This window comes from Falco cherrug, chromosome 1 (assembly GCF_023634085.1).
Source record: "Falco cherrug isolate bFalChe1 chromosome 1, bFalChe1.pri, whole genome shotgun sequence".
NCBI classification, from domain to species: Eukaryota; Metazoa; Chordata; class Aves; order Falconiformes; family Falconidae; genus Falco; species Falco cherrug.
This window is the reverse complement of record NC_073697.1, coordinates 99,068,899-99,090,607: the sequence shown is the minus strand read 5'-3', so window position 1 is coordinate 99,090,607 and position 21,709 is coordinate 99,068,899. Positions and strand designations below refer to the sequence as shown.

General features: G+C 42.5%; 1 protein-coding gene across 2 annotated transcripts in view; it reads right to left on the bottom strand.

Moving 5' to 3' along the window:
* Window positions 1-616: 616 nt before the first annotated feature.
* The window catches only part of KREMEN1 (kringle containing transmembrane protein 1), a 31,440-nt gene continuing 10,347 nt past the window's right edge, over window positions 617-21,709 (bottom strand). For both annotated transcript variants that reach the window (XM_055700616.1, XM_027806009.2), the window contains exons 2-9: window positions 21,338-21,500; window positions 17,223-17,314; window positions 10,259-10,383; window positions 9,647-9,800; window positions 6,037-6,369; window positions 5,267-5,425; window positions 3,376-3,460; window positions 617-2,435 (exon numbers count right to left, since the gene is read on the bottom strand). In XM_055700616.1, coding sequence (XP_055556591.1) covers window positions 2,273-2,435; window positions 3,376-3,460; window positions 5,267-5,425; window positions 6,037-6,369; window positions 9,647-9,800; window positions 10,259-10,383; window positions 17,223-17,314; window positions 21,338-21,500 — 1,274 coding nt within the window. In that variant the 3' untranslated portion in view covers window positions 617-2,272. The remainder of the gene's footprint in view (window positions 2,436-3,375; window positions 3,461-5,266; window positions 5,426-6,036; window positions 6,370-9,646; window positions 9,801-10,258; window positions 10,384-17,222; window positions 17,315-21,337; window positions 21,501-21,709) is intronic.

The window sequence follows — 21,709 nt, the reverse complement described above, 5'->3', positions numbered from 1 at the left end:
ATTAGCTAACTGCTTTATGAACATCCCTTTGCCTACGTATCTTTAACTGCTCAAGAACATTCCAGAAGGCAAGCAGACAAAGCTTCATACAATGCACTCGTAACGTAAGGGTCCAGGTTTACACTCTCACTCACTCCTCCTGGTTCTCCATTAGTGAACCATACTAAGCACACTTAGGAAGCAAACTAATCTGTTTTGCTACAAATCTGTGAGGTGGACTCCTTCCCTGCACAGCACGATGCAAAACCTGACTGCTAAAAAGGCAATTTAGACATTTTTGTTGGGTCTGAAACAGACAGTGCTTTTTGGTCCAACCTGATGACACGTAAGAGATAACCAGCACATTTTACAACTCGTTCTGTCTTGATTTTAGGCGATACTATAATTATCTTTTCCTGTACTCTTTCCAGCAGCTCATGCAAGAAAGTACTAGATATTCCTATGATATTCCGTTTTTGATTCGTGAACAACTCCATAAGTGCTGGCTCAGTAAAGTCTTGTTTCTATTAAGCATTTATTGCGGTACTGTTCAGCTGTCTCTGGCACTTACCTGTGGTACATAAATGGAGCTGGAATTAATTCAATCCAGGTAAAAGACTAGACCTACAATGGCAAGTAAGGCACAAATTTCACTGTTTAATTCTTAGATGCCCTGTGTTTTCAAGTAAATCTATAGACCTCATGAAGGGGATGGAGTTACATGTTAAAAACAGAAGGGCAGATGCTACAATGAATTTAAACTCAGTGACGCTTTTCTTACTATTCTTAGTTGACTTTTGCAGGTGCATTTAATGGTTGTTCTCTGACCACAGGCCTGGTATACACTGGTGTATGTTTAAACTGATATTAATTCCTTTTGTCTTAACCAGAATTACTGTACTGTAAGGGCTCTCGCTGAACTTCCTCTAGCTTAGTTGGAGGAGCTGCTCACTCACAGAACTTTTCCAGTCAATTTATCTGACTTCTGTATTGTCAGTTTTTCCTAAATATCTTGCTTTCCCAAATATCTGCTGGTCTGGACTTGCTGAGACTGAGAGACTCACTGTGGGTCCCCAGTAGTGGGATGAGGAGTCTGAGCATTGTGGGTGAACAGATACGCTACCAAAGAGAAAAAACAGTTAATGCTGTCTGTTACAATCAAAGAGAAACGATTTCACAGATCAGATCCTCACTGATGTTCTAGTTCTTTGACAGGTAAAGGCATTAATCTTAAAATGCAGTTCCGTTTTAATTTTGCAGGCAAGACGACACTTTCCCTTCTCAGAAGTTGAGCATCAAGGCAACTGGGTACCTGTCCAGCTGCACAGCCTGGCATAGGTGAGCTGTTGATAGCAGGCTACAACTTTGTAATAGTTTAGGCTGCTCAGATCAGTATCTTTAACTTCAGAGTAAGAATCTGTGCTAGCCACACTTTTCAAAAATCCAGTGGATTTACAATTTCTTTGGATAATCCTTAAAGAAGCCCTAAGCTTATGCCCAGAACAAATGCAGGACTTCAGACAGGAGCATGATGGTTTTCTGTGAACAAAATTATCATAATCCTCAGCAAATTATGGGTCAGACACAGTCATTTAGAAGTCTTCATTGCTTGAGCAGCCCTTTACCTGGTGAGCATTACCCCATCAAAGCTCACCTTTGCAGCTGGAACTCCACAGAGTGTTTGCGTCCTGAATTTGATTTGATTTTTATTTGTGCATCTCTGCTTGTAGAAACAGCAAATGTAGAAACAGCAGAGCACTGGGCAACCAGGCTGATGGTTTCTCCAAGTCTTTGACTCCCACGTTATTGTACAGCACCGTTTAGACATGTTTACATTAAGGCAATAAGCTCCGGTTGCTGTGGCAGCTGATGGGTTATCTGTACCTACCTCTGCCTTCAGCCCCGAGACCAAAGGGGCTCCAGACGCCTGGCACAGCACAGCGGTGCAGGGAGAAGGACACGAAAAGTCCTCAACCTGCAGATACTCATTCAACTACCTTTGGCAGGGGCACAGGGGATTTTTAACTTTACAGGTTTTTACATATATCTTAAGTGCATTGGTTTAAAGGCAGTTATTAACAGCACTACAGATCTGATGAGCACCAGATATTCCAAAGTTATTGCCACAATTAAATCTGTTGTCACTACTATACCCAAGAGAACAGCAGATAGGTAAAGTCACTTGAAGGCCTTTGGAAATGGACTTTTTTGAAAACGAGTATGAGATTGGGAGAAAAAAAAATCCAGTCACCTGGATTTTAAGGAGATTGATTCTTGTAAAATCAAAGACACTTCAATTTCCCACTAGCGGGTTGCAATCATCTTGTTGGCTTCGAAGCTTTTTCTTGAAGATGGATATCGATGTGGATGGCTGGTAAAATATACTCCAGATCTCGCCAGCAGTCGTAACCTCACTGGAATCTTCTGTTTCAGTTGCAGATGGTGTCTGATGGGATCTAGGAAACAAGCATTAATTCACTGCAAGTGTTAAGGTGCTTGGGAAGCTGCTGGTACCAGTGTGTCTGTGTTACTGCTACACTGGTAATGCCAGCAGCTTCCATGGCAGCCGTGACACCTTTTCTTTCCATCACCTCCTGCAGTTATGGAGGTTTTTGGAGCATTTTGTTGGTTGTTTCTTGACCAAATGCAAAGTCAGGCGTTCTGTTGCTAGAACACTTGCTACCCTAATGAAAGCAGTGACGTTGAGCTAAGAAGCCTGTACATATTCTGTTACTAATTGTTGTTAATATAAATTTATTTCCTTGTCTATTTAAGCCTGTTTGTGATATGCAAATATAATATTCAGCATCCCCCATCATGTCATTCAATGAGTGTCCATCTAGAGGACACAAAAATCACTTGCTGTAAGTGTACAGAAATATAGTAACAAAACTATGTTGTTTCCAATAGCCAAAAAACCCTATAACATGTAAGAGTCACACTATAATACAGATTTTCATTTTTGTGATTCTTTTTTGAACCATTTTCAGTATTTCAGTAAAAGAATCTAGCCTACATCTAACTTTTTTCCCCAATCCCCCAATCTGGGATGAAGTTTCAATTTTTTTTCCCCACAAAGCAGTATCTTAATCTGACCCCTTCCCACCAATGCCAAATGTCTAATTACATCTGCCTCGTTACGTAATGTCACTCAGTATAAGAAACCTTTTTATTCCTTATACACAAATCTTGTCAAAACAAGACCAAAAGAGATATTCTAGCAGTAAATGTTACTGTAACAGACTGGGAAGTTAAAAAATGTGCTTATTACATATTTGTATCTTTTATGAGGATTTGCATATGGCCAGTCTGACAGTATCAGAAGGCAGAAGTGTACCAGGTTTGGTGCAGAGCTGAGATGTCAGTTCTCCAGGGACAGTTTTGCTCCATACTCACCTCATGGTAATGTGGAGAAATATCTTTGCTGTTATGGCTGTAACACTTAGGATGAGCAGTGCTGTGAGACTATATATTGTCCACTCTGTAAGAGAGAAGAGGACGGAGAGGGGAGGAGAAAGTAAGAATATTGCACAGAAGAAACACATAACATTCTGATGCTTTATTCAAAACTAATTTGAAGATGCCTTAAACCTTAAAACAGTATCTTCTGCAAAGACTGGTAGGAACATGTAACTCTCAGTCAGAACCGTTTTTTTCCCATGCAGGAATGTTCCCTATAAAATTGAGAGCTGGGAAAGTCCAAAGCATATGCCAGTAAAATTATCTAACTAGTATCCAGGAAAGGAATCAAAAGTCACTCAGAGGAAAATTTAAAAGCAGATTAAACAACATACTAGAATATATGCTACCAGTAGTAACTCTGTATTTCCAAGGAGATGGACTAGTTTTGTATCAGTAATTACATAAGTAATCACTAATGGAGTTTATTTTCCCTTTCTAGAGTCTGCTGAGACAGGTGATCAGTGTTTGTGGTCTGTTATTTTATCACCTTACACTGAAGGCTCTTGGTCATTGTAGGTTACATTTCAATTTCGTTCTGGTTTGGCTCTTTTAAGTCAAAGAGGCAAGACTTAAAGAACAGCTTGGTAGATTGTGACATTTGAACAATTTAAGAGATAGGGGCTCAAAAGGAGCAGATTTCTAAATAATTAAATCATCTTTTAATTTGGACTTGAATAATCTTGCTGTGGGAGGCTACAGAATGTTGAGGTGGGAAAAGGATGGCACTCGAATGTAACTCTAACGTATTTAGCTAAACTAAATCTAACTGAACTGCCTTGCAAGGACCTTGAATTATTATAAACAACTGAAGAAAGGCCATCACTCTCAAGTCCTGAAGCTCAAAGGAGGAACAAAAGGAAGCCTAAGTTCCCTCCTACCCGGTGCCCCCTCCTCAAGACACTGACAGTTCATGACGATTTTAGTAGTATTTTCACAACCACACAAAACCCAAGGGTGCAGCTTCACCTCCGGCCGGTGTACCCAAGCCAGTTTAACACCAGGCAGCTGAAGCGCAGCTGCAGTACGTCAGGGCCCAGCACCAGCGCACCTGCCCCAGCCCTGGGCAGTGCTGCAGCCTGACTGCTGAGGGCAGACGGGGCTCACGTGCCCGCGTGGTCTTACACTTCAGGTCGGGGATGCAGACAGCTGCAGGACTACACAGCCATGAGGGTCCTTAGTGTGAGCAAGGCCCAGCTTCAGCAACACGTAACAGCAGGTGCCCAGGGTAGTTTATAGACAGGAAAGACCAACGGTGGTATTCACCACGAATCCATTTCCAGCCTCCACTTATCTACAACTCAACAATTTCCTGAATGAAGTGATGTCTTGAAGGCGAGTTCTAGACACAAGACAGTTCTCAGCTGCATCTCCCCCATTAACTTACTTCATCCTCCTATAGCCCTCTCTGTATGACTGCTGTAGCTTTTGTGTACTGGGGTAACTGGGAGACATCCAGCATGCAGGCCATCCCAGACTCTACCAAAGCTTGCTCTTTTTTCAGCACCCTTTGCCACCTCTAAGGTACGCACCGGTCCTCGAAGCTGGTGCTAGTAAGAAGGCTGCTCCGACTCACATCTTACTCTTACGTGCTTTCATTCTCAAGGATTCACCACCTCCATGCTATTTCCAACTGATTTATGCTCAGGAGTGAGTTTTGAAAAGTAATGAGAGCAGCAGTTAGTGGCAATTAGACTAAATGAAAATTAATTTATTAGTAAGAGGCACAGTGGATCAGATAATGTGGAGGAGAAGGCAAAGGAAAGAGTGGCTCTACTTGTGCCTGGGCAAAATGTTTTTCTGTTTCCACATTTTCTTGTAACATTACCAGGCATGGAGCTACTAGGGTGACTTGGGCTGGTTGTGATGACATAGAGTATCTTTGATGACCGGGCTGCATTGATGCTGAGATTTGCTTGTTCATTTATCTTCTCTGAAAGGCTCTGATTCACTGGAATCTTGTTTTGATGCACGTTGTCCTTCACAGCTGAAAACACAAGAGTACAATTACAATAACGATTTCTTAACAGCTGTGACGACTTTTCTTTGCGCTTGTGAACAGGCATGTGCTGCGCTCCGGTTTACTTACAGAACTCAAATAATCAAAGTATGTCTGATGCAAGAACAAGGCTGTACTTGACCAAGCTGGGGTTCTCAGAATTTTTCTGGAAGCTAATTGTTCACCATAACAGCAGGTACAACTCAAGGAATAAAATGTTTTCTCCTGATGACTTTCAATCTGAGTGGAACAGACTGTTGGAAAGAGCCAAGATGAACCAAGATGCAGATGGGCTCCTGGGTTTTTTTGTTTTGTTTCAGCTTTGTCATTTTCCAATCTGTTTTGACAGGCAGGTATGTATAGGATTGAATTTTTGAAAATTTTAATTCTGCTATTTACAACAGTTGACTAGAATGTTCCAAATTTAGAGAAATTTTAATGAAGCTTTTACCCACTGAGCAGTGGCAACAAGATAGATGAAACACCTGTAAACACAAGAGTTAAAATATTTGCCCTTTTTCTGCCACTTCAGACAACTCTGTGAATTAAATGCTTTAATGGCTCACTGAAAGGTAGAAACAGTAACATTAGCCTCTTACCTCTGTATCTGATAGCAAATCCCTGGGCTTGATTGACTTCATCTGAGAAAAAGTACAAAATGACAAAATCCAAAGAGATGTTAAAGGTGTGGGGAGGCCGGTTCTTGCCGTTAAAACGGGCTAGAACATGATAGGTATAGCCGTCCAGCAATTCCACCATATCTGTGGCATCTTTGATTTCAAAAAGGGCAAAGCTGAAGTGGATTTGAGATGCTCCTGGAACTTGTATCGTCCAGTAACAGACTTTGCCTGTGCCGTATGTGTCAGGAAAATCTGGGGAATAGATCACAGCTGTGGCAGAAGTGTAATTCCCTCCACAGGCACCAATAAGGGCTGTGAAAAGAAGAGAACAAGAAAAATGGAAGTGAGGGGAAGAGATTATATGTTCATTATGCACAGCTTCAGCACTCTGTAGATTCTAATACCCAAACGTGACTGGAAGGTGCAGCCTTCCTACCCCGGCAGGATGCACCAGCTCTCACACCAGTATTCCTTACCTCCCACAGCACCGGGGGCATGGCTACCATATTGCATTTGTTGGGGACACATTCTGTCTCATTACTCTGAGACCTACGTATCAATACTGAACACTGCAACTCTCCTTTCTCTTTGTATGCAAGCACGTACCCCTTCCCGCATCCTTGCAGGCACAGGACAAAAGCTACATCACTGATTTCGGGACTTGGATTCGATCCCTGCCGGGCAGGCAGGTGCATTAGTGACTGTAAGTCCCACTGCTGAATTCCTGAAATCCCTTCACAACACTGCCAAACTGAAAAACCAAATCCTCACAGCGCAGCTGAGGTGGAAGGCACCCCGGGACATTGCGCAGCCCAACCCCTCTGCTCCAAGCAGGAGACGTTGTCTAGTTGTGTCTTCAGCCTCCACAACCTCTCCAGGCAACCTGTTCCAGTGTCACCCTCACCATAAAATAACTTCTTCCTTAGGTTTACACGGATTTTCCTGCATTTCCATTTGTGCCTGTTGCCTCTTGTCTGTTCACGAGGTGACAATGAGGAGAGTCTGGCTTCCTCCTCACACCCTCCCATCAGTTATTTATACAACATGAAAAGATCCCCCCTGAGCCTCCTTTTCTCAAGGCTGAACGACCCAGGATCTCTCAGCCTCCCCCTGTATGAGTGACGCTGTAATCCCTTGATCACCTCTGGGGCCACTGATACGAGCTTTTTAAGCGTCCTGTCTTTTGATCTTGTCCAGTTAATGTTTGACCTTACCTTTCGCTAAGTCACTTGAAAAAGATCCCGTTACAAAGTCAAAAGAAAACCTTTCAGGTTTCTTGCTACCTTTTATACTCAAAACAAGCACATGCCCAGGAAATCCTTATATTCCTTGACACCTACCCAGATTCCCAGTGCAAACTTATTTACCAATGAATCCAGAGAGAAACTCAAATGCCAGTCAACTGACTTGATGCATATATATATATGATCTATATGTACACATATGTAATTTAAAAAATGTATTGTATACAGGTATATATGCATGTATATGTCTTTATATATATCCCCTATATACACGGTATTATATATGTATTACACAATAACTTATTTAACGGCAAAACTGTTTGGATCAGAGTTACTGCTCCCTCATATCATAGGCTGAAGGACTGAAGAATCGAAGTAGAATTATTTTCTCTGAAAGCTTAATTAAAGCCCTGTAACAGAAGCCTGTGAGAATGGAAATAAAGGAAGCTAAGTGTTTTGAAGCGTCTCAGTTTTCACAGGCCTCTGAGAAAGGGCTTTAATAAATACAAATTAAAAGGGAGCTGGGGGAACAAGAACAAGAAGTAGCATATGTCTGCCAGAAAAATCACGTGAAAGCATTTCTCTCTTTCTCTGGAGCAAGGCCTGATCATGGCCTGAGCAAACCTCACACTTCAGTGCCATGCTATGAAAGACCTTACAGAGGAACTGAAAGGATATGAAAGAACAGAAAGAATGTGACAGACCACACAGAGGTACTAAGGTCCACAGAGGGGTTTGTGTTTGGCTCCAGGCGAACCAGAGCCGCTGATTGAACAGAATAGATAGAATTGTTTCAATAGATTGCCTTGATAGAACTGAAACTCGTCACAGATATCAAACCTCCTCTTTGCAAATGGCTCACAGGTATTGTTACATTTGGCCGTGCTGTTTGTAATTACCGAGTCACATGATGTTCTTCAAACCGGCAATATTAACTAAGAATGCCAATGACTAGTGCTCCGCAGATGCCTAACAAAAGTACAGCATCGCCCCATATGGAATGGGAATGCTTTCCCTCTCTCATTTCCTTCTAGCGCTGGCAGAGTTCCGTGTTGTGGGCCTGAGTGTTATAGCTTTAGCCCACGACAGCAGCACTCAAAACACGCCAGCTTAATGGAGGGTGTGTGTGTGCACGGGGATCGGGTGAAGGTTCTGGCCATATGACATAATCTGGAAAAAAGGAATGAGATGAGCAGGTGTTGCTCATCAGCAGAAGAGTTACTAGGATGGCAGTTACTAGAATGACTTCTCTTACCTGGCCATAGCTGTTTACCACAAAAGACAGTGCAGGTCCTCAGGGTAACATCGTGCTGAGCCCTCGGTCATTCCAGAAAAGGAAAGCTACGAGGGAGCCTTTACCCATCATGGATTTAGGAGACCAAGAGCAAGAGGGAACAGCGGATGCTGCAGTGTGACGCTATGTGTTATCTCAGCGTTGGAAAGCAACGTGCAACTCTGGTGCTTCTTTTCGTATCTTGGGGAGAATCTGGGAGTGAGCAGAGTGACTAATTCCTGTCTCGGCTGAAATGTCTTTCTGTCTCATGAGCTGGGAACCACAGTTTTAAGAGTAAGGAGAAGGGAAGTTTGGTTGCATGTTCAGAAAGTGGAGAACGATGCCACTTTGAGTTCCAGAAAGTTTAGAACTTGACTTAAAAGGTAGCTTCTACATCAGAGGCAGCTGAGATCTGAGAAGCAACGATATATCAGTGCCTACTGTGAACTCTCCCAGTACTCCCAGCTATACTGGGAGCCTGTACTGCAGCCAGAGAACTGGGTTCTCACAGCTTCAATCTCTGAAGTTACGCAGCTGGCACTGGTAGGTACACTGGACAGAAGAGCAGAAAGCAGGATTTCTATGGGTAAGAAGTTATGAAATAATTAATGGTCATAATAGCAACCTCATTCTACTACGCTGCTTTGTGATGCATTAACTGGGTTATAGCGAGCCTTGTCTGGTTTAATTAAAAAAACCAAGATGGTGTAGACTGAAATTTTATTTGAGGTGCCTCATCTAATCACATATCTACTCTCTGGTAAGGTCAGTTCTGAAGGCGTCTTTCTGTGACATGCTGTCTGTGATGGCCAAGTCAGTGGGGAAGTAAAAGACAATCCTCGGAGCATGAGTCAGTTGCCTGAGCAGGCATCATTTCTCGGAAGAGCTATTTCACGTCATTAGTGGATGTGAATTTTACGCAGAAATGGAAAGCAGCTTGATTTTATACAGAATTTAGGTGTTTTGCTGTTTCGCGTGCAACAGTTCTCATTGCATTTAAACCCTTTTCCCTAATTTGTTGAACATTTGAGGCCCCTCCTTTGGGAAAAACTGAGCCTGTTTCAATACTTACTGTCAAAAAGAATGACTCTGCCATCCCCACCGCAAGGCTGAGTATGGTCTCCAAAGCAAACACTGTTGCATTCCGTACTGGCTGCCTCCCCATATCTCCAGTAGTCAGGATTATTTCCACAGAAACAAGCATAACCTGATTCCATGCCTGCAAACTTTGACAACAAAGATGCATAAGGAAAGGAGGGATAATATTTAAACAAGTGACAGCAGGAGGTTTTATGAATAAGAAAGCTGGCAGCAGAATATGTGTGTTTTGGAGAAGTGTGATTAGTCAGAGGTCACAGGGCCCACCACAAACTATTTTTGTTTGAGCTGTCAGGATGCTACTTAAGACTAGCGAGAAAGATGGGATGGAGGGCCATCAGGGCGCCTAGCACTCATAGCTGTGGCAAGCAAGCATACTGTCTCCTGGCATCCCGGCATTAGTCGTTTGTCCCGATTGCTCTGGATGCAGAGAGAAGGCTAGCTGCCCCGGAGCACGAGTGAGACCTTAGAACTCCTAAAGGAAAATAAAACAGGGGCAGGGGGCAGAAATACAGGAGTGTGCTACAGGCATATTGCCATCATCTGTCCTTGAAAACGTTTTGTAAATGTACGTCAAAGAAATCACCTTAAACTGTTGACTTCGGCAGGAACTGATGCACGTTTGGATAGTAAGTTTATTGGAGGTCTCGCTGGTGCCAGTCAAAGGTGGTGGCTCCCCGTGGTCCTTGTAACAGCCCAGATTCCCCGGCACTGGCAGGAGTAACAGACAAGAGTCACTCTAAAGGTGTGCCCGAGACACCCAGGACACAGACCACTTCACGCACCACCTGGTTCCTAAGCAGCTCTCTACGTGCTCTTGCCTTGATTTCGCAGCATGGGAGATGTTACTCTATGCTAGATCCTTGTCAATAATTTTCCAAACATGCCCAGGGATAAATGACAGGTTGTGAAATCGTAACTTCTTAGCAATATACCTGCAATACCCTGTAGTTGGTTTCTGTAAGCTGCAGTAACACAGACAAGATAAATACTTGGTTCATTTCTCCTAATAGAGACAATGAAAAAAAAAAAAAAAAAGGCATTAACTGGGTTCAGAGGTTTTGTGGCCTTTTTTTGACTATGATTGTACATATTCTAACCATGTTAATTAAACAATGTGATTTCCGTCTGACCTTCAAACCATTCTGGAAGTTTTCTAAACAAGATATTTGAGGAAAGGAACGGGAACTCTTTCAGGATGATGTGTGGAAAGTTTTATGGGAGGGACTATATACTTATATAGGGGAATTTCCTAATACTTAAAACTTAAAATTCCAATATGAATTCAAAGTATCATATTTTATGGTACGTACAAAAAGACTCAAAATGAGCAATATTTCTGTTGTAAAGGAACACCTATTTATACTGTATTAATATAATGTTTCAAGGCGCCTTGGTCACTGTGGGAGGTCAGAAAAAGTTTTCCCCCTTCAGTGCATAATTTGTCCTCTGTTTTTGTTTTGGTTTGGTTTTGCACTTTTCATCAAAGCACTGGAATTTACCCATGACTACTAGAAAGAGGATGTGGGGTACAATACAGTGCTGTGGAATGGCATAAAATTATCCCTCGCCTACTTGTCATATCTGCTCACATACTTGGAATTAAATCTATTACCAGCTCTTGTGGTCAGATGATTTTTCTCCCCGTGCCAGGCTGACAATGATTATTTTTTTGCCCACCTAACCTCCACAGCTCTGGGTTCTGGAAGGCCCATTTCTGGGATTTCTTATACATGTCCATGTGCAGCAGCCATTGAAATAATGCCCTGATTTCAGAACTTGTTTGTCTAATTCTAACAAAGATGGTCTCATCCCTATTCTTCTGGAATATTAGATAAGGAGCTTGTAAACTGATGTCAGCTCACCATTAAATAGATCATCCTGACACCTGGAACAGTCAACAGGTCTGTCTGAGAACCAGCTCCCAGGCTACGTTGCCCATGGCAGCCTCCTTACTTTGAAGAACGAGGTTAACCCATCTGTTAGCGACCAGCAAATATACTAGTGTGTACATGATTATACTCTTAAGGAGGATGATCACAGTATTATAAAGAAGAATTAATGAAGTTGGGAAGATAATTCAAGTATGTATATTTCTTTAATAACTAGATAATGTTGCTTGAAATTCTCTTCATAAAATACTTTGGTTTTCTAAGAATCATACAATTTCAATTATAAACGCTTGCACAGAGTTATGGCTTTGATGTGCCCTGCAGCAACCTGAATATAAGTACTGAGACGTCAAGTTGCAGCCTGATTTAGCATACCTCTGGAAATCCCCATCCGCAGCCGCACCTGGCGCAGCGCAGCTGAGCACAGAACTCGCAGGGAGCTCAGCTTTTTGCACAGCGCATGAAGGATTTCACTGCCCTGAAAAAGCTTCCTAGTTAACCAGCTTAGCTCATTTTCCTCGGAGAGCTGGGATTTCCTAAAAACATATATTTTATATTTTAATTTTTTTTAAAAAAAAGTAGCTCTATTGGTGAGACACTTCAGCCTTGTCTCCAGAGGATTATACTTCAATATGTTCCATGCTAAGAAACCAGACCGAGTAATGTGAAAATTTCTTACATTTTGTAACTAAATCAGGCATACCATTCGGGTAAATCCTAAAGCTAATTAGTCTCCTTGGTGTCCCAGCAGTATTTTAACTTTCTTGTATCTAGCAAACAAAATTAGTGTCATGCGATTGGGAATAAGCAGGGGAAGCATTGATATAGCCCAACAGCACACAGTAATTTCCATGCCAGTGCCCAGGATACCAAATCAACAAACTACACGAGCCCAGGGATATACGCTCAGCTAAAAGCACTTTAGTAGTCCCACATCAAATATATGATTAAATATTCTTCCGAACTGGGACAACACAGACAAAAAAATGACTCCCCTGTATGCGCATATGATTTTGACACACCGGTTCTTCCTACGGCTACTGACGGGCTGGCTCTGAGCCTGGGGCACCACCGAGTGGCTACTGCAGCGTAACCAGAGGACGTAGTATAAGCTTAACAGCAGAGAGGAGAGTTGGAGAAGCTCTAAGTGGCAAACGCTGTTCTGCTATCAGATCCACAGTGGTCACTAATTACTGCCTCTTCAACACCACTTTTAGTGTATTAGAGCAATACACTCCTCATTCACACCATATTAAACCGAATCAGGATGCATGCATAGGGAGCCACTGACCATGTCCCCAAGCCAAGACAGTATGTTCACGCGTGCAGAGCAGCTCTGCAAAAAGGCCCCGGAGGTCCCGACAGACAGAGCTGGATGTGAGGCAGGAGCTGGATGTGAGGCAGGAGCGTGCTGTGCAGCAAAGGCGCCCGCAGGTCTGCACTAAGCTGGGCACAGCAAGACAGCAAGGGGAGTGATGGTTCCAGCCCGTCCCTGTCAGGACCACATCAAGACTCCTACGTCCAGCTTTGGGGCCCCCAGAACAAGACACTGACTGACGGGGGCGAGTTCAGCAGAGCGCCAAGATGCCCAGAGGGCTGGAGCCCCCCAGCCCCTGGGGAGAAGCAGCCGAGGGCTGGGGCTCGCTCAGCCTGCAGCAGACGAGGCATCAGGGCTCCCCCGAGCAGCGCTGCAATAGCCGCATGGAGCCCGGCACCGCATGGAGCCAGCACCGCATGGAGCCCGGCACCGCACGGAGCCAGCACCACATGGAGCCCGGCACCGCATGGAGCCCGGCACCACATGGAGCCAGCACCGCATGGAGCCCGGCACCGCATGGAGCCAGCACCACATGGAGCCAGCACCACATGGAGCCCGGCACCGCATGGAGCCAGCACCGCATGGAGCCCAGCACCGCATGGAGCCCGGCACCGCATGGAGCCAGCACCGCATGGAGCCAGCACCGCATGGAGCCCGGCACCGCATGGAGCCCAGCACCGCATGGAGCCAGCACCGCATGGAGCCCGGCACCGCATGGAGCCCAGCACCGCATGGAGCCAGCACCGCATGGAGCCAGCACCGCACGGAGCCCGGCACCGCACGGAGCCAGCACCGCATGGAGCCCGGCACCGCATGGAGCCAGCGCCCTCACGGCCACGCGCCCTGGGCAAGAGGCGAGGGGCTCGGGCTGGAACACGCCATGCTCCGGCGGGATACAAGGAACATCTTTCCACCGCGCGGGCAGCCAGCGGGGAGCGGGGGCCCAGTGAGGAACGCGCTGCGTCCCTGGGGCCGGAGAAACCTGGTCGGCAAACGGCGCAATGGGGGCTGACCCCGGAGGTGGCCCTGCCTCGTGCAGGGGGCTGGGCGGGATGGCGGCCTGAGGTCCCTTCCGACACAGGGTATCCTACAACCCTGTGTGCATGTATAAAACTATATATATATCTGTACATATATATATATGAAGCAATGAACAAACAAAAGTATTCCCTAGACAGGCAGTGACTGTTTAGTTACTCTGACCTTTAACAATTTCCAACATAATCTTTTGCCCTAATTTGCTCTTAATGTTCAGCCTACTACGGAAGCACTGCGGAAATGAGGCAGTAGATGTTCTGCAGTTACTGTTCGCGCTCATCAGTGATGTCTTACTGTTACAGTCTTCACCCATTTGTATCTATTTGTTCTCCTGTGCTTATAAGGTCACCTCTTTTGGGCAAGCATGCTATTTTTCTTTTTAAGCAGCATCCGACATGATGAGGTCCTGGCAAACACCAGAGCTTCTGCATATTACATGTTAAGGAACATGTATTAAAACACGGAATTCATCCTTTTAAGCTCAAAACCACATGCCAGCTATGCTCATTGAGGCTTCAAGAGCCTCCTAGCTTTTTGCAATGGTAGCATGCACCACCTCAAATTGCACAAGCTACTCTCTTTGTTCTTGCGTTAAAATGCAGACAGGTCAGTCTTAGCAAGTGATTGATACAGCTCTGTATGACTTACCTTGCTCTGCCATTTAACACTTCATCAATACTTCAGTCAAAATTTTTACATGACCTACATGCACACAGGAAATACGATAGCAGTAATGAAATCTGTTTATGTTAAAAGACTCACGCGGGCCAGAAACATGGAGATGCAATTACGTGGGACAGCAAGCCTTACTTTCTTTCACCTTCTGGGAACGTAAGTTGTTATTTCCTTTGAATTTCAATCTAACCGCATTAACAAAGAGCCCAAAAAAGTCAGGAATAGCTGCAACATTGCAAACAAACCATCTAAAGCATTCAGTTATGAACTCTCTGTGCGAGATGCACGTGTTCTCTCAGGACTCAGTGCTGCCTTGCCTTCTATTTTGTTTGTGTCCACTCCAGTCTGCTTAGCAGACAAGCCACCAAGAGGAGAGGAAGAAAAGGAAGGACTAAGCTCCGACCAGCGTAGCTACCACTGTCTTCTGTGATTATGCCCACCCATGCTCATCAAACACTGCTGAACTCTGTATAGCATGTTTACACATGCAGAGTGCCAGAACACATTTCTGAATGAAACATTCAGTGTTACATATAAATATTAGTGATCAAGACACATGATATAATCATGTGAAATCATCATAATGAAAAATTCTTAACTGTAGGTTCTTAATTATTGTTACAGTGCATCGTTGCATGCAAATCTCTCCAGGCAATCAAGACAGTTCACGCTGTTGGCATTGTAGTGATATTATGTGGGTATAGTTTATAGGTAAATTATGCTCCAGATACTTGTCTTTTCTAGTAGTAAATATAATTATGGAAAAGAAGCTTATATAAAACGATTTTTTTACTTCTCGAAAAACTTCAAATAGGGTATTTTTACACAATTGCTTTTGTGTTCCATCACAAAACTTGGTTTTTTATTATGCACTTCACAAGTTGGTTTTGATAGTCCTATGATTTAGCATCATGCTTACTGCAAACAGAAAATCTGGTAAAGAATAAAAGGTTTTTTCACTTACACAGCTTCATAAACCATGAGGTTTGTATTAAGACTTGGATGGGCTTGCAATGTACAGTTTGTTCTAAATTGCTGCAATTCCTTTTTCTAGTATCCAGTTTCAGTGCAATGCTTGAAGCAGCTGCTACTGGTCAAAAGGACATTTTGTAAATGTAAGTCTGGATTATCTGTGCAAGTAAGTGTCCAAGCTTAAATCTTCTGCTCCCCACCACAGAGAAAATGAGTGAGGCTGGTTTTAAAAGGATCCTTTGTGTAGAACAAATGGAGTGGAGAGAATTTGCCTTCCAGCTTTTTTACTGGTGCCATATCCAGAGAATTTGTTAACATCTGTGGTCTTTAAAGAAAATGCAAAATCTTTCATTTTAGACCAAGATAAATTTCTTAATTAGGAGGGTCATGTTTCCTAAATAGGACCTGGTATATTAGAAAAATAAGAGTAAGATGTCCTCTGAACAGTAAGTATCGGCATGCCGAATGATTTTGTGTTCTTTAAATTAGACTCCTTAATCTGTATTTAAGTCTACGTAAAAGTCACCCTACTTAAGGCCACACTTAATGTGTTTGTTTGCCTAGCTTGAAGATGTGAATCACTTGCTCACATTCATAAAAAAGGAAAACTGTGGACAAAGTAAAAAACCACTTTAGATCTATTTTTCTTTGTTTGCTTTTCTAAGCTTCAAGTAAGAAAGGTACTTCTTCCCATCGGAAGTATGCTGCATAAGGACAACTGCTCTGATGCTTAACAGTATGCACAATAAGTTACCCTTAAGAAACAGAGAGTACTTGCACAGAAGTTAGGAAAGCAATTAAAGGCATTAATGATTAGACTTCATAAAAGATGTAGTTAGGGTTGCTTGTTAACATGCAAAGCTGGAATATCTTTTTGATATTTAGGCATATTTTAAAGAATGTAATTCTTGGGAGCACTCAGGAACAAAAATTGTTGGGACATACTGGCACCCATCATGACAAAACCTCCATGTTTTGGATAAGGTAAATAATACAAAACATTAGAAGTATTAAATGCTGGAAGGAAGCTTCAGGTGAATAGCTTGTGAGTTATCGGTTAAGAAAAAAATCGAACAAAGTCCAGTTTGTGGTTTCACAGCAATGCCAAATATATGTACCTGCAAGGAACAGAATTCTTGCCCATATACCAAAGAAACAGCCACCTTTCCCCTATGTCCTCTCACACCGTATTTCTTCCAAGCATTTCTGTGTATGATGTGTTGTACATATTAAACTAATGGCATCTATTTTCCAAGCTAACTGAAATGACTGTCACATAGGTATCTTGTAAAAAAAAATAAAATCTCCCATTCATTTTTGTCCTCTAGATTTTAATAAATGAATGACATATTTCTACGGATTGAAAAAACTAGCAGTACTTCCTAAGTTTTGAGTGATTCTCTGTCTGGTATTATTCATAAATAATATAATTGAGTATTCTGAGATGAGATGAAAAGGATAGCAATGGAGGAATGATTCAGTAAGCTTGTCATTAACTCTAGAGACCCATTTAGAATACTGCTTAGTCTGCAAATGAAAATAAGCTGATTGGCCTTTTACTAGTTTCTGTTTGAAAATCACTACCCACTGTTGTATAACTGCCAACCTCTGTTCAACAGAGATGCAGGACTAAAAATACTGCATGGTGCTCTTACTTCGGCAGGATGGAATCTCACAGTATTTCCAATATATTCCATCCTCATGCTCTGCAATGTAGCACCATGGGCTGACATCTCCATCAGGGTTCCTGAAAGAGAAAAACAGAGAGTGAGCAAAAATCATCAAATGTTTTCAAAAACCACATAAAAGTAAATCTTACTAAGCTTCAGCGTCATCACTATTTCTGCTCTAACACCCATTGGATATTTAACCCGCTGGACTTACATACCAAGAAAAATGCAGAAGTAGTCAGGAGGTTCAGATAACTTGGGTTATTACAGTACACAGCAAGCATAAAATGTTAGTAATGTCTAAACCATAACTTTTTTCTTTGAGACTAAAAGGTGCAGAGCTATTTCTGGACAGTACTGAGAGAGAGGAAGATTTTCAGCCCCACATCCTGCCTGCAGGTTCCTTCAGACTCCTAAACTTGATTTTTGCCTTGGAACAAAATAGTCCAGACTCCGACTTTCTGTACGTATGATGACAAAAACATTTACCTGATAAAGTCTGGGAAAGACCGAGGTTTTTTCTTCCCCTTCAGTAAAGATGAACAAATCCGTTCCAGTGATCTGATATATTGATGGACGGGATAATTCTTTATGTGTCTGTGATTATTCTTTGCTGTTATGTAGCATCATTACAAATGCATACTTAATTAGTCGTTAGGTTATTTAAAGTTTTTTCTATGTACACTTTGAAAAACTATTCACATTGAAAAGATCAATTTAAGAGAATAAATTGGTTTTTTGGACAGTCAGGTTGAAATACAACCTTTTCTTGTAACTAGGGCCAAACGCAATCTTCTCATCACATACGTGGGCATGAATTCTATTAATGAGACTCCCTATACTGAAGTGTCACTTCACCTGCACATTGTCATTTGGGCATATTAACAACTCTTCGTGGGAGATCCAATTTTAGAACTGCTGGGGATGTTTTTTGGTCAAATAACAGAACACTGAATACAACTGTTGAGTTGAGTTCAATTTAGCTGATTAAAATGCTGCTAGTTAGGCTTTCAAACAGACTAGTAAATGTAGTGGACAAGGAAAGCCTGAGAGCAGTGTGCTAGGAATTTAGGTGTAACAGCAGAGCTTCCACTGGCTAAAGAAAGTAGAAGACTAAAATCACGTACTCGCAATAACACAATTTTCCTTGTTGTCAGAGTTACAGGAAAGTTTGTGTTTACACCTGCACAACAGAAATCAGATGTCTGTAACTGGATCATGGTAATGGCACTCCACATATAAACACCTTAAAATACAAGGAAACTGCAGAGGAATGTCATTAATGTCTTTAGGAATCTTTGCCTTGAACCTCAAAAGTGCATACAGTTAGAAAACAATTGAGTGTCTTTCAAAGTTTCCAAAAACTTCAGTCTGTCCAATTTTGTTATGGCTGAAATGAGGTTTAGTGGAACATTATGAAGCATTTCCATCTTAACAGGGTGTCTTGCAGTAAACAAAATATTCCAAGTAAGGACCACCCATGGAGAGATAACATGCTTCTGATTAATGCTTTAAGTGTAAAATTAGATTATTCAAATGATGTCCCTGAAATTGAGCCTCAAAGCAATGCATTATGCCTTAAAAAAGCCTGGTGAGATATGTGTTGTCTCAGAGAAGGGAAGATCAACTTGTCCCTTGTCACCAAGCAAGTGAATGGCAGAGAAAGAGCTAAAACAGCAGGATCTTCACTCACAAGGCATCGGCAAGATTTGCGTGCTAAAGATACCCTCTGACACTCTCAAAACAGAGACTTTTGGAAAGAGACTTAAAACAGTGACTTTTTTTTTCAAGAGAATGTGAAGTTAAAAAGCATCCGTTAGTTAGCCCCATCATTCCATGCACCTGTGAGAATATTCCTGGGCCAAACGATACAGCACAAGGAAGGGAACAGCTACCCTTCCAGTCAAACTCCATCTCAAAGAGGATGATCTAGCACCTAGCAGACTGAGGTTAAAAGACTGTATTTGGTAACTGAGTTATTTCTCAGGCTTACATACCAGATTGTAAGCTTTTGCTCCTTGTAACACCAAATTCTCATTTGCTAAGCAAAGTGAGACTCTAGCAAGGATTACTTGAATACATGGACAAACATTCAGATTTTTTATGCACACTTTTGCATAGCTTGCACATGTCTTGCTTTCTACTAACCTAAGCATTAGCCAGACTTGACTGACAAAAGACCCTGTAGATACACTCTATCTAGGATACTGCCCTGCAGCAACAAGCAAAATTACATTCTTGATTCTGCTGCTTGCATCAGAGATAATTCTGTGGCCACTGGCCTTTTTATAGCTCTGTATTAGTATGCGTACTGAGAGATACAGCTCTCCACGTGTCACAAAAATTGTTATGCATTTGGTGTTGTTGGGCTGACGGAGGCTGTGAAATTGGTGTGAAATGTTTTCGATGGGAAGACAGTCCTTCCAGTGCTCACATGCTGATCTGATACTAGACAGCTTGGTGGGCTTCTTTGGTTTCCAGGTCATTTTCTAAAGAGAATGCCCAACTTCTATGGAGTTTCTCTTGTAGGTGCCCTTTTCTTTGCCCCTGTAAGACGCTGAACTGATTCAAAAGACAGTCAATTCAGAACTTGGCAATAACTCTTGCTCCTTCTATGGCTAAAGAGTCCACTGCTGCAACACACTGAACAGTGTTAATTTGAAGCAGTGCTGCAGCCACTGGAAAAGATCCCAAATAAGTCTTATTCTTCTCTGTCCTTCACCAATGTTCTTCACCAAAAAATATCCTCCTGAGCCACCAGATACTCTGGAAATGCCACTGATTCCTTTCATCAATGTTCTCATCCATCTGCTGCATGCCACAAGACCTCTATTCTGTGCTTTCTTACTTATTCTCCATTAACTGGCTGGCTCTGGCCTATTTTCTTGAATGTCTATTTCTGATTAAATATGGAAAAGTTCTGGGATCAAGAACCAGGACCCTATGTTCACGACACAATTGTGCTGAACCCCTGTGTGTTAATTTTGCCTCATTTACCCTGATTTATACTGCTTACAGTGAAGTGATTTCAACATGAAGGTGGCAAGTGTATAGGCTCTACCCTAGAAAGCCTGTAACCTGCTAAGTAAAAGCATCTCCCAGGAGAGCTGAGGTGTGGTTTGAACCTTCTCACAAAGGAGACATTAGAGCTTTTCTTGCTATGCCCCAGGGAATTCAATTCTTAATTTGTTGGTTCAAACATCTCTATCCCCATTACCCAGTGAGGAAGAGACACCACTCAACTTTACATATCCTAGACGTGCTGATGATTATCGCTGTTTAAGGAATGTATCTATCGGGTTATTCCCTACTTGTTACCATAGCAAGTACAGACGGGCATGCAAACCTTGCTGGTCAGCCCTGCCAAGGCAGAAGGGCACGTAACTTCCCAATGCACAGCATCAGGAGCTTAAACGTTGGTGGCTGAAAAGAGCCTGCAGAGCCTAAACATGTCTGAACTTAGCTTCTTATTTGGCTCCTAAACTCTGAAGTTCTTACTGAAACTTCATGCTGAGTTCTATCCGTAGTTATGGGGGGCTACTCTGGAAGGCAGGGAAGCGAAAGTGGATCTGCCATGGTATAACCACTGACAGTCGAGCTTCTGCATTCAGGTAACATCTCTAAGTCACTGAACTCGTGCTCACTCAGTTTTTAGTGACTGTAACTTTCATTGGCACAAAACTTGGAACCATGGCGTATAAAAGAACCAGACTTGTGGGTGAGGATAAAGCCCATAACATTTCAGAGGCTCCTACAGACATTCACTATGCTTCTGTACTTCTGACTTGGATTTTTATTATTATTAATTATTATCTCAACCTTTTCATTTAAGTAATCTCTAATCTTTCTCTGTCACACCAAATTAAGGATTGGATATATGATAAGAACTTTTGAGTGAGAGCTGGGTTGCAAAAGCTATTCTCCCAACGGTGCTTGCAGACCCTATCAGGGTACTGATTACAGAATAAAACAAAACCTGTTCGATATCCAGGCCTCTGACATTCTTTGCTGTATGTCAGGAAGTTTCCTAATTTTGTGTCAACTGTTTATAAAGTAACACTGGCTATACAGGCAATGTTCGTAGCAATGAGATATCTTACCTGCAGTAGTTATGCTCTCCAAGCCCTCCCTCCCCATTGGGATATTTCAGAGTATTATAAGGATGCTCAAAGGTCTCATTCCAAAAAAGACAAGGTTTCCCTGCATATTGGGAGGTCTGGTTCTGAGTGCCTCGATAGTCAGCCCCATTTGCTGTGTAACATTCTGGGAAGAAATGGAAATGGAAAAAGAGAAAGAATGTATGTAGGTTTAGTGTTCGGTTGCTCTTCCCTCACCCTCCAGCCCATCCCCAAGAGACCACATTTCCTTTCACTAACATCTTTCCTGTATTGTTTAGGCAACAGAAGTTAACTGTCTGGGATTTGTTTTCTCTCAGAGTCAAGTCTCTATTGAAGAGATTATGAATTCAGTAC